Source organism: Marmota monax, unplaced genomic scaffold, assembly GCF_021218885.2.
Source record: "Marmota monax isolate L192 unplaced genomic scaffold, Marmota_monax_Labrador192_F-V1.1 WCK01_AAM20220418_F8-fsc00098, whole genome shotgun sequence".
Taxonomy (NCBI): domain Eukaryota; kingdom Metazoa; phylum Chordata; class Mammalia; order Rodentia; family Sciuridae; genus Marmota; species Marmota monax.
This window is the reverse complement of record NW_026694639.1, coordinates 5,256,634-5,270,045: the sequence shown is the minus strand read 5'-3', so window position 1 is coordinate 5,270,045 and position 13,412 is coordinate 5,256,634. Positions and strand designations below refer to the sequence as shown.

At 36.8% G+C, this 13,412-nt stretch overlaps 1 protein-coding gene across 1 annotated transcript in view; it reads left to right on the top strand.

Moving 5' to 3' along the window:
* Mrc1 (mannose receptor C-type 1) overlaps positions 1 to 13,412 on the top strand; it is a 93,178-nt gene that overhangs the window by 14,579 nt on the left and 65,187 nt on the right. Inside the window, exons 3-4 of the mRNA XM_046423046.2 lie at positions 1,640 to 1,813; positions 5,963 to 6,127. Coding sequence (XP_046279002.1) covers positions 1,640 to 1,813; positions 5,963 to 6,127 — 339 coding nt within the window. The remainder of the gene's footprint in view (positions 1 to 1,639; positions 1,814 to 5,962; positions 6,128 to 13,412) is intronic.

Here is a 13,412-nt window from a genome sequence, read left to right as displayed (position 1 = left end):
ACTCTCTAATGATCTATCAAAACAGTCATCCTGCTAGAGGGTCTAGCCCCTCAGAGTGACCTGGAAGTCCATTAACAAGACTATACATTAGAACTGAAGACAATTTATAGTTGGGGGGACTGGCTGAGACTAGGGATTATTTTAGAATAATAGAATCAGAATTGTAGACCCGGATGGACTTAGGTTACCTGGGAGTTTGGAGAATAATAAGAGCAATTTTAGGATTCTTTAATGAGGTGACTGGGGTGGAGCCTGGTTCTTGTGGCCTCATCAATGCCTGGTGTACAGAATGCCTCAGTAATTGTCCAATAAGCCAACTTAGTCTTGAAAGAGACATTTATTGTTGGCATCTATAAGTCCAGCAAGGAAATTTTTCAACAAACTTAAAAAATAGTACACCTTGCCTTGAGGTGGTCTTAATGGATTTTCTTTATAGAATGGAACAGTGACTAAGAGTTGGCATGATTCTTTCTGAATCTAGGACATCCCTAGGTAATTTATGATTTGGAAGACTAGTCCTGTAACTTAGGAAAACTAAAGCTAGAATAGTGTTTTGAAATTATTAGCAACTAGCTAATTGATAAACAATTAATTTTGAGTTAATTAAAAATAGAACTTGCTGGGATAAGTATAAATAAAAGAAAAGAAAAAAAGGGGGCCTGACATTTATTATACCCTTAATATGAGCCATATGCTTTATAAACTTTTTATTATCTAAATGCTCAAATGTCTTTGAAAACTTTTTCAAGTTATGGAATCTGTTAAGGAAAGTATTCTTACCTAAAATAAATTCTGAATGTCAACCAGTGGCAAAAGGTCAAATACTTCAATGTAGATGGTTGTTATCTCTCAAAGTGGGGATTCCTTCAAACACAGAGACCTTGGAGATCCTGATGAATTCAGCATCGAGTTGTTTGGTTGTGGGTGGAGATAGGTGTGAACTTTTCTAATCCGTTGTCTTAAGCCAAGCCATAATCAACCATGATTCTGCATTTGTTTCAATGTTCTTTTCTAGTTAAATCCTGAGCTTCCCACCTAATCTGTTTGAATTCAGAAAGTATCAGGTTCGATTATAGATACTGAATAGGTCTGAGTTTCTTTCTTGATGTGGATTAGAGAACTAGGTCCAGATTCTTATCCTTCCTCATAATCACTGTGGAGAGACTTAGTGGGGACTGGTCGGACAGGAAGTGATTGGAGGAGATTTAAGTGTTGCTTGTGTGTTTTGGGCTACACAGCTTTAAAGTTATTTCCTATCTAAAGATTCAATAATGTTGTGATTCCAACCAAGAGGAAGGATGGCCTCTCTTCTGTTTTGAGGAAATGCAGAAGTTAATGCTGGCATCAAAAGAACTGACCACTACTACCTTGTAAGGGGAAGGAGGAAAATGTGTTTCAAAAGGTAGTGGAAAAGACATGGTACTAAGTACAGACTGCTGTGGGTACCCAGCCAAAAACTGGGGAAGAAGGGAAAGTTGGACCCCTGCACCCACCAAAAAAAAAAAAAAAAAGATTACCCCCTGTGGATACGTCAAGTATGAAGAGAAGAGTAAGACGAATTCCTTCCTGTGCTTCTTACTGAAAAGTCAATATTAAGAAGTATCACTCACATTTTAAGTGCCAATCCATGTTTCCCTAGCTTTGTACACGCTGCTGGGCAATGCAAATGGCGCCACCTGTGCATTTCCATTCAAGTTTGGAAACAAGTGGTACGCAGATTGCACGAGTGCCGGGAGGTCAGATGGATGGCTCTGGTGTGGAACCACCACAGACTATGACACCGATAAGCTCTTTGGATTCTGTCCATTGAAATGTAAGTAACTGTTTATTATCAAAGAAAGTTTGGCATATTCAGTATTGCAACATAGGGATAAAACCTTTTGTTTCCCTACAGCATTTCCCCCCAAAGTTATTTCACATTTTTATCTCATTGCATTCTACCCAGACCCTTTCCACGCATCATTGCTCCTGTTTTGTAATGGAGAAAATGGTTCATATGGGCCGAAGACAAAAACAGATCTGACTCTCATCCTTGGGGCTTTTTATGTGTATTTAGATGTTGCTAAGGAAGATTCCACCATTGTCCCAACATACCCTGCATTAGATGACCCCTTAATTTTTACCAACTCTCAATTATTTCTAAGACTGTATACTTAACACTGGAGGTAGGCATACCCTTCCTCCAACCCACATATGCTTTACCTTCACCAAACCTTAGATCAAACACAGAATTTAAATGATGTGTTTTGTTGGAACTGGGAGGCGGGATTTCTGCATTTTGTGTCAGCGTAGTGAAAGGGGCTCCTCACAGAGAAAATGATCGCTTAACTTAAAGAGGGTATCATTTAATTTAACATAGCTATGCATCAATGGGAATGGGTAAATTATATGCTTGAAGATCTTTTTAAAATGAAAGATTAGTTGTCCTTGCGGTAATTGCAAAATAAGTGGCACTGTATTTTATTGGTGGCAAACTGCCAGAACATATGGATTCTTGGTGCTCTTTCCATGCTTGAAAATCTGTAAAGAAGCAGTGTAGCAGGTTTTAAGTAGGTGGAAAAGTGCATCAGCGTTGGGAGGGGAGCTGGGGCTGAGGAAAGGGAAGAGGATGGGTTCTTTGCTCTACTTTTCCCATCACATACATCCTTCCTGCTGCCAGCTTCCTAAATTTCTGACCCCTGACCTCTCTTACCTCCTATTTTAGACTAGATCAGAGCAGCTGCAGTTTCCTGGCATGCCCCAGAACTTTCTCCTGCTGCCTTGTAAAGAGGTGGGGGTGAGGAAGAGCATCCAAGGTGGTTCAGGGTGGGAGTGCAGCCCCTGACTTGAAATAGCATCACTTACTACTAAACTTTTGTGACCATAAATCCACATGTAATTACTTTATGCCAAACGTTATTATAAAACATCACAGTTTTCAAAAATATCTTTATTTGTTAAATTAAAAGAGACATCTTAGAGTTTTCCTCACTTATTTGTTTGGATCTATAGCCCCTAATCATCCCATTAAAAGCAAATTTGAGCCAGGCATGCGGGCACACATCTTAGTGGCTTGGACACTCACAAGTTCAAGGCCAACCTCAGCAATTTATCGAGGCCCTAAGCAATTTAGTGAGACTCTGTCTTTAAAAAAAAAAAAGACCATGAATATAGCTCAGGGCTTAAGTGCCCCTGGGTTTAATTCCTGGTATCAAAGAAAAAAAAAGTATATTTGATTTCTTAGCCTCATAGATTGTTATAATTGTCTCTATGTGTAGCTTTTCTGGATGAATGTCCACAAGGGTAGCAACCTTCCATCTCATAGATAGAATTTGTCTCTTTTGTATCAGTGTTTAGAGATTTAATACCCATTAAAGGTTTATAGATGTCTAATATATGTCTGGAAAAAATTGAACTTTTTTTTTTTAAGAAAGCAGTACTCATTTTTCAGTGATTGAGGACTTAGTTGGAATGATATTTTCTAAATCTGTTATTGCACAGGTCTGACTATAGCATCCTTCACTTCTGTGGTGTTCAAAAAGGAGCTATTGTATCAACATGTGATTTAATGACTAGAATGTGGAGATAAATGATAATTCACTAATCACAAAGAAGACTTACAGCCTTAGCTATCCTTGGATATGTATTGGAGGGAGATCCGGAGTAAATTCATTAGAAAAAAAGTTTTAATCTTGTTTCTTCTAACTAATATCTTCAAGGTCAAATGATATATTTTCCCTGTTAAATGTGAAATAATGGTAGAAGATAAAAAATTGGGGACTGGGGTTCTGGCTCAGTGGTAGAGCGCCTGCCTAGCATGTGCGGGGCGCTGGGTTCGATCCTCAGCACTACATAAAAATAAAATAAAGGTATTGTGTGCAACCATAACTAAAAAAACAAAATATTTTTTAAAAATTGGTTGATTTCAATATGTATTAAAAATTTAAAGCCCAATATATAAATTTCATGTCTTAAGGGGTTTTGTAATGTCAAACTCTATTTCACTTTATATTCCTTTCAGAACAGGACTTTATTTTATATTAGCCTAAAATAAGCAGGTTCAATACAGGAAAATGAGGTACCAGTTATTGACCTAGTGACACTAAATATATGTTTTTCATTGTCTTTTACATTGTTTATTGTAATGTCTCCCTCCATGAGAATAGGAAAAGGAAAAGACTCATTCTCTCAATTCTCTGTAGCTTTCTGTGGGAATTTGAACTCTTTGGGAATATCTGCCCAGCCAGCAAACCTAGACATCAATTGAGAGAAAACATTTTAATTCCTTAATTTTAAAATGAAAAAATATACCTTCTTTAAATGAAGAGTCAATTGCGCGTCCTTTATTGGTCATTTATATCCATTTTTTTCCACTCTTACGCAAGAAAAAAATCCTTCTTGATTATCTATTTTTTATTAGATTATAAACAACCCTCCCCAAATTTCTAAAAATATTTGTTTAAAACATCTTCATTTTCAAACAAACCCCGAATTGGTTTCATCTGGATGATCTCACTTACGTGGACATTAAACTTATAAGGCCTCAGATCATTGTAACTGAAGTTTAACATTATATAAACACATTACTTATTAACGGATTGTATAAATATATAATGTATCATATAAGCATATAATGTAAATACTAAATATTAATGTAAATACACAAGTATTAAATATTAATGTATTATAAAACACATAATGTATTATGTAAACATATGAACACTACAGTTATTTTATAGGGTGCATAGCTTAGTGGTAGAGTGCCCACTTAGCATGTGTGAGACCCTGGGTTTGGTCTGCAGCACCACATACACACAAAACCATAGAAATTTCTATGTTGTTGTCTGCATTAAATTAGAACATATTTTTCTTCCTCTTTGATGTGCCATGGGACTGCACATCTCACATCACAGGGCGTGGTGTGTGTATGACAGAAACGTCTGCAGTTTTTTTCCTCATCAGACACAAAAGCAAAACAGATTCAGAGTTAAGAATCAAGGTGGAGGCTCAGTGCCTAAGGAAAACAGCCTCGTATCTTAGCAAGCGGAGTACTTCTCAGAAAGTTTGAGAAGTCACATAATCCTTTACCTGTTCCTTACAAATAAATGAGATTATTATTTTAAATGGCTTATAGGCAGAATTTTATATTATGGAAGAGAAAAGGGAAGTTTTCATAACATCAAACATACAAAAATATTCCGTTTGTTAACTAACTTCCCAAATATCTTATGTGCAAAAGGCTAAAATAATACTTATCTCATTGGCCTTTCATAGAGTATAGTACTTTGGGAATCATACAATAAGCAAAGAAAAAGATAAGCTAAAATAATATATGTATTTTTTACTCTGCGGGAAGAAAAGCTAATAATCAGCACCTACTACTGCTAAGAGCTTCACCTAGATGGAAAATATTCTAGCACTGAGAAAATGAGGCTCCAATAGCAATTTAACTGAGGTCAATCTACTAGAGACTGGCAGCCCTTGGGACACAGATGAATCGCCTGTGGGAGTCCATGATCTTCCCCTTGGAGGCTATTTATTCTGATAAGGACCAAACTGGAATGTGGCAAAGCACCTACTTGCAGAGAGAAGACATATATTTATTTCCCCTCCCCTACTTCAACCTTTTTGTAGATTGAGAAACTTGGGCTTGTGTCTGATCTTTTTATTTGCCCCACTTCTAGCTCATCTGATGACCCATGACCCAGCAGGAGAATACAGAAGGGATGCCTCCTTTTCTTTCTTTAGGCTCCTGGAAGGGATTGGATGTGATTGTTTCGTGAAATACCCACTCTTCATTTCAGAAGCGAAGAAAATCCAACTGGATTTATCAATAGGGGAAAGAAGATGAAATAAAAAGAAAGAAAAAAAATAAAAAGATAATGCTTCAGGCAATCCGGGGAATAGAACGGGCTAAAAAATATTGTTCGCTGGAAATGTTTCCATGTCCATTGCAGCAAATTCTGTCTGACTTCTTTTGCAGTTGAGGGCAGTGCAAACTTATGGACCAAAGATCCGTTGACCAACGTTCTTTACCAGATAAACTCCAAATCTGCTTTGACTTGGCACCAGGCAAGGAAGAGCTGTCAACAACAGAATGCTGAGCTCCTGAGTGTCACAGAGCTTCATGAGCAAACATACCTGACAGGTAATGACATGAAAAGAAAACAAAGTTGTAAGTCAAGTCATAATTATTTTATTTCTACATAAACTGAACTTAAAAGTACTCAGCACATATGATCATAAACATCAGGATATGAGTGGTCCCTGGGCAGATAATTCAGAGGATATGACAAATTTACACTCTGATGACAAAGCCAGGAATGGAAAATAGGTCTTATTTCATAGGCCAACTTCGTTTTATTGGTTGTGACTCTAGAGAGTATGCTAAGAAAGATTCTGAGGATTAATCTGGCTCAGAGTCAAGGATGCCACAATCAATGGGTGATGTCATTCTTGGACACAAAGCCGTGGACCATTCTGGTTAAATAATCATTATTCAGGTCTAACCTGAAGTCAAAATAGAGAGACTAGGGCCACAAATAAGTATGGGAGCAAATCCACCTTTAATTGTCTGCCTCCAGAGTCCCTGCATGCCAGTTTGCTCTAATGCTGCTATTAGATTAATATATCTCCTATCCTGTGACTACCCTGTTCCAAACACCCTTAATAGCTTCTCATTTCCTATCAAATAGTTACTAAAGCAACCTTTGCCTGATTCATAGGCTATCATGTATCCATCTACTGCTCTTCCCCTTCATGCATTTTATCATCTTTTTTTGCGGGGGTTACCAGGGATTGAACTCAGGGGCACTCGACCACTGAGCCAAATCTCCAGCCCTATATTGTATTTTATTTAGAGACAGGGTCTCACAGAGTTGTTTAGTGCCTGGCTTTTGCTGAGGCTGACTTTGAACTTGCCATCCTCCTGCCTCAGCCTCCAGAGCAGCTGGGATTGTAGGCTGCATAATCCACTGCACCCAGCCCATTTTGTCATCTTTACAAAAGAAAAGTCTTGTATTGCTTCTGGGTGACATACATGTCCCATACTTCTCACCTGTGCATTTTTTTCTATCCCATTTTTTTAAAACCTGGAATTTGCAAAATCTTATGTAGTTGCAATGCAGTTCTGTCCATTTCCCTTTGCATTTCTCTTATCTGTGTCCCACCTTATTAACAGTTATGTGCCCTACTTCCCCCAAGAGTATAAATACATTAATCTGTTATTGTTATTATTATTATTTTACTTATTTATTCATTTCATAAGATATCAGGTACCTCTGTGTCAGGCTTTGTGTTAGGTTCTGGGGACACTAAAGCCAACCCTGTCCTGTTGACATTAAGTCTAAGGGGTAAGACAGACATTAAAAAGAAAATGAATGAACAGGTTCAAATGCTAGCACAGGCCTCGGAGGAAGGGATCTGAAATCTGTGTGCAGACTGGATTAGGGGGGCAAATATCTGAAAAGAGGAACCTCCTATGAAGATGTACACCCTGCCCCAAGCAAATTCACACAGAAACTTCTAGGGAGAGTTTCCATGAATGTTTGCTGATTCAGCAAAATAAAATAATTTTATTTTGAAATTCTACCTAATGTTTGGACAATGAGACAAGAAGACAGTAAGTGCAGTGATTCTTAAAAGTGAAGTTGGTTATTTATGATCTGGGAATTTTGCTAGAGTGAAGTTGTTAGTCAGACCTAGATCCCTGAGATTCCAGACCAGTATCTGGCCCAGGAATCTGCATTTAATCCACCACCCAGGTGATTCAGGGGCAGCTAGTTGAGGGATCACACCTGGTGAAATATTGTATCAGCACATGCTATATCCAGACAGCAAAGGGGAGGGACCAAGGGCATAGACTCTGCAATCAGACTTTCAGGCTTGCTTCATTTCCTAATGCTTTTCTTTTTCCAACTGTTTTTGGATGACATCTTTCATCAGCTGGAACCCATTTCTCCTTTAAGCTATTATTAAACAGAGTGTAGATAGAAAAGCAATATGACCTCACTGTGTGCATTCATGAACCTAGAGATAGGATTCCGCTTCGGTCTGCTCAATTGTTCTATTTTGTGTTGGTCTTTGGTGCCTTTCCAATATTGGGACAAAGGATCAGAGCAATTAATATTTACAACCATGAGTAAAGAAGGGAGAAAGAGAAGAAGGCATGGACAGAGATCAATGTAAATTCATGTAGATGATGAAGAAATAGAAAAAGGAGATTCAAGAGGATGCTGGAGTTACCTGCACGTTTGCATATGTTGGAGAAATGGGTGTCAGGATTGAAATGGTTTCATTTGGTGTGTATTCTATTTTTGGTATCTGCAGGTTGCGTTTTCTCGTCCTCTACAATTTTTACTTGTTTTCTGGCTTTCTGAAAGTCAAGGGATGGAGCATGGTTCACTTTTTATTCTTTTCACCAATTCCAGAGAAGGAAGGGATGATAGGAGTGGACAGCATCTCTGCCCAGCTAGACTCATATCCTGGTCCCTGGACTCTGCTATCAGACTGGAAAGACAGGAAATGCTTCCCTGGTCAATAAGCACCACCAGTGTGCCCACCAGCGGAGCCAACAAGCTCCAAGAGATCCAGGGCTGGGTTGACTTCAGATGCTTATTTGAATCTTTATCCAAGGGTATGGAATTTTAGTCAGCAGAACCTGAATAAGAGTGACTTTTCTAATGAGATTTGAGTACTTCACGCCTTTCTAAGTAACAAATATCAATCAATCAGAAAATAATGTCTAAGAGGAAATGTAAAAAATAGAGAGAGGTTGGGGTTGTGGCTCAGTGGTAGAGCACTTGCTTAGCATATGTGAGGCACTGGGTTTGATCCTCATTTAAAAAATAAGTAAAATTAAGGTATAAAAAATTTAATAAAATAGAGGGAAGGCATTCCTTTTTTTCTGAAAGAATGATATTCTCAGCAGTCAATATTAATTGGGATATATGAAGAAGAATCTAGGAAATAATGGTGTGCAGAGGTGTTTGTGATACTCTCTATTTGGAGAACTATGCCATAAAAATGAACCCACAAATTATTATACTTTTAAAATGAGGTTTATTTAAGTGAGGATTTTTGAGAAATAAATACTATTTTTAAAAATGAGTAAGCCAACATGATAATTCTGACATTAAATTCGCTGTCACTTATTGATCAGCTGGTGTGAGCCAGAAATAAAGTCCACACCAACTTTATAAATAAACATTATTATCCCCACAAACAGCGTCACAAACAAGCAGAGAGACATTAGGAAATTTGCTTAATGCCCCTGGTTCAGAAAATAGTTGAACTGGAATTCATCTCAGTCTTCCATTTCACCCTTCCGGTGTATAACAGAATTGACAGGTTTCCGGTATTCCCCAGAGCTCTCCTAGAAACCCTTAATTTACACCTGACCTCTCCTTGCTCCAGCAAAGACATTGCAAACTGGAGATCTGATTTCATAGTCTTCAGGACCCAAAGTTTCTGCCCAGAAGCTCCTTGGCAACATCACCCTCAGCCACTTCACTATCTCACTTCTGTTTTTGCCCTGAAAAATGTTGGGACAACTCTATTAATCTTCAATTCCTGAATCAGATTTATAACTATGTCTGTGCAGGCTTAGGATTTACAGAACTGAAATGAGATAGAGGAAGCGAAATTTGGTTTGTTGTTCTGAATGTTTTTACCAGTTTCCTTTGGGACTACCTAGAAAACAAAAATGGACCTATATATCGAAATGAAAAAAAAAAGTGTAGTACTGGATGTGAATACATGTTCTATCATAACTGAGTTCAAAAGCAGGGTTATCACCATTTCAGACAATACGTGCAGAAGAATTTATTTTAAAAATAAATTTAGCATGTGAAATTGGTGCTTTGTCTAGCAATACTAAAATATTTGGTCTGCTCCTCTATGAAATAACAAATGCACATTAGAAAAAAAAATGTGGATGATGCTTTCGTGCTTTAAGTGATTTTGTCTGTGTATATCTGCCTGGTGCTGGGGATTAAATTCAGGGCTCTGTGCATCCTTGGCAAGTGCTCTACCACTGGCTGTAATTCCAGGCCTTTAAGTGATCATTTAACCCAAGATTTGAATTTTGTTTCTAAATCACATCTTTTGCTTAGTTTAATTCAAAATGTAGCTATTAGTAGTAATAATAATGTTAATAGGAACCACATTTATTAAACACAATACATCAGGCTCTATTTTTAAAAGTATTAATTAATTATTCAAGACAAACTTAGAAATACCTACAACTAAAAAGGAAGGTCAAAGGATAGATACTTGCTGTAAACAGTTGTAGTCATTTCTCATCACACCAAAGAGGAATTTACATAAGGAATCTCAGACAAAATATACTTTCATGCTTCTTTAATTAATGAATTATTTACTCTTGAGAATTTAATTATGCTTCTTTTCTTAGCTGAAAAATTTGTAAAATCCCAGAGTAGTTGGTTTTGGGAATAGCTATGTAGTATTTCTTTTAGGGTTACCCTTCCGCCAGTATAGAGATGAATATTATTCAAATTAATACAACTTTGAATAATTTGTTAAAAATTATCCAATGTTCAACAGTAATTAGTAGAGTAATTATTAATATGAAGAATATTATCAATATTATACTGATCTCAGAATATTTCTAAGGTACAGTCTGGTAAACAGGTGTCTCTTCTTGGCACTTTATTCGTAATGAGGAGGGACAGTACTCCAGTTGATTTCTTTCTCCTAAAGGAACACAAATACCAATTTAGTACTCAAAATAATTGTCGTATTATTAAGATAAAAGGAAGTGGGCTGATGTTGTGGCTAAATGGTAATAGAGCACTTGCCTGGAATGTGTGAGGCACTGGGTTTGATTCTCAGCACCACATATAAGTAAATAAATAAAATAAAGTTCTATCGACAACTAAAAAAATATTTAAAAATGATAAAAGGAAGTAATTGGTGACATGAATGATTATAAAATGATTTTAATATGGACTAATTCATTTTTTAAAAAATGAATATAGTCATTCTTAATAGTGTTTATCCCACAGATTTAAGACTAAACAAATATTTCCTTTTTTGATAATGTCATTTCCTTGGCAAAACTTTATAATACATATCTCCGGATTTCGTGGTACAATTCTAACCTTGAAAATCCAAGGCTGAGTCTTCACAGGTGACAGGAGTGAGTCCTGGCAGTGAGCTATTGTTTTGGAAGCTAAAACGTGTATTAGAAATATCTGCTTAGTTCATTCTTTGCTTAAAGGTGCTCTACAATTTAAAATTATCTCAAAAAGGTATTGTAATAATAACTTACAGGCAAATTTAATTTCAGTAAGGATTAAATCCACTGGGAAAATTAAATTGAACCTTGTGTTCCCATCCTGATCTGCTAATCCTCTGCATTATTCTCAAGTTGCTCAGACTCTCTCTTCTCATGCATAAAGCAAAAGAATTGAACTAGGTGACTTCCACATTAAATAACACTGTGCTAGTTCTTCAACTTTTTTTCCTAGAATGCTTGATAAAAATAAGTGGATTTTAATTAATTCCCACTGATTTTGCATGTCAGTATTTAATTCTATCCCATTTTTCTTTTATTGCTTTATTTAAAGTAATCATAGTAGGGTTTACTTTCCAGGACAAGCATCCAGTATTGAGGTCGGTTCAGTTTATTAAGCCTCAACTTACTTCATCAGTTTCAACCTATCAGTATCCTCAAGTAGTTCTCTGTTTGCGTACTGCAGTCTTACAGAACTGGGGTGTGAAAAATGTGAGATGACTTTTGACATTGAGATCCAGTGCTCCTCACCCATGTCAACATATGACAGGACTGTGTGTCTCTACAAGCTCATGAAAAATTGGTAAAAATTTAATGACTTAGAATTATGGATTCTGAACTTTGGTACCATGGTTCAAATTTCCAGTTCTATTATATCATTTAAACACCCAGTTTCCTCATCTATAAAACTTTACGGGGGTGCTGGGATGTAGTTCAGTGTCAAAGCTCTTGCCTTGCATATGTGAAGTTCTGGCTTTGATTCCCTGTTCCAAAAAAACCAAACCAACCAACCAACCAACCAACCAAAGAAACAAACAAACAAACAAAATTTTATGAAGATTAAATGAGCAAATACAGTCATTTAATTACTTTTAAAATTTTTTTATTCTAATTTGTTATATATGACAGCAGAATGCACTGCAGTTCATATTACACATATAAAGCACAATTTTTCATATCTCTGGTTGTATACAAAGTATATTTACACCATTCATGTCTTCATACATGTACTTAGGGTAATGATGTCCATCTCATCCCACCCTCTTTTCTACCCCCATGCCCTTCCCTTTCCCTCCCACCCCTATGCCCTATCTAGAGTTCATCTAATCTTCCCATGCTCCACTTCCCAAACCCACTATGAATCATCCTCCTTATATCAGAGAAAACACTTGTCATTTGAGTTTTTGGGATTGGCTAACTTCACTTAGCATTATATTCTCCAACTCCATCCATTTACCTGCAAATACCATGATATTATTCTCTTTTATTGCTGAGTAATATTCCATTGTGTATATATACCACATTTTCTTTATCCATTCATCTTCTGAAGGGCATCTAGTTTGGTTTCACAGTTTAGCTATTGTGAATTGTGCTGCAATAAACATTGATGTGGCGGTGTCGCTGTAGTATGCTGTTTTTTTCTTTTAGTTGAAGATGAACACAATGACTTTATTTTATTTATTTATATGTGGTGCTGAGGATCCAACCCAGTGCCTTACACATTCGAGGCACGTGCTCTATTACTGAGCTACAGTTCCAACTCAGTAGTATGCTGTTTTTAAGTCCTTTGGGTATAGACCGAGGAGTGGGATAGCTGGGCCAAAGGTGGTTCCAGTCCCAGTTTTCCAAGGAATCTCCAAACTGCTTTCCAAATTGGCTGCACCATTTTGCAGTCCCACCAGCAATGAGTGTATCTTTTCCCCACATCCTCACCAACACTTACTGTTGTTTGTATTCTTGATAGCTGCCATTCTGACTGGAGTGTGATGAAATCTTAGAGTAGTTTTGATTTGCATTTCTCTAATTGCTAGAGATGTTGAACATTTTTTCACATATTTGTTGACTGATTGTATATCACCTTCTGAGAAGTGTCTTTTCAGTTTCTTGGCCCATTTATTGATTGGGTTATTTGTTTTGTTTTTGTTTTTGGTGTTTAGCTTTTTGAGTTCTTTATATACCCTAGAGATTGTGCTCTATCTGATGTGCAAATGGTAAAAATTTGCTCCTAAGCTGTAGACTTTCTATTCACCTCACTGATTGTTTATTTTGCTGAGAAGCTTTTTAGTTTGAATCCATCCCATTTATTAATTCTTGATTTTAATTCTTGTGCTATAGGAGTCTTATTAAGGAAATTTGGGCCTAATCTGATTTAAATTATTATAAATGCTTCATAATTGGT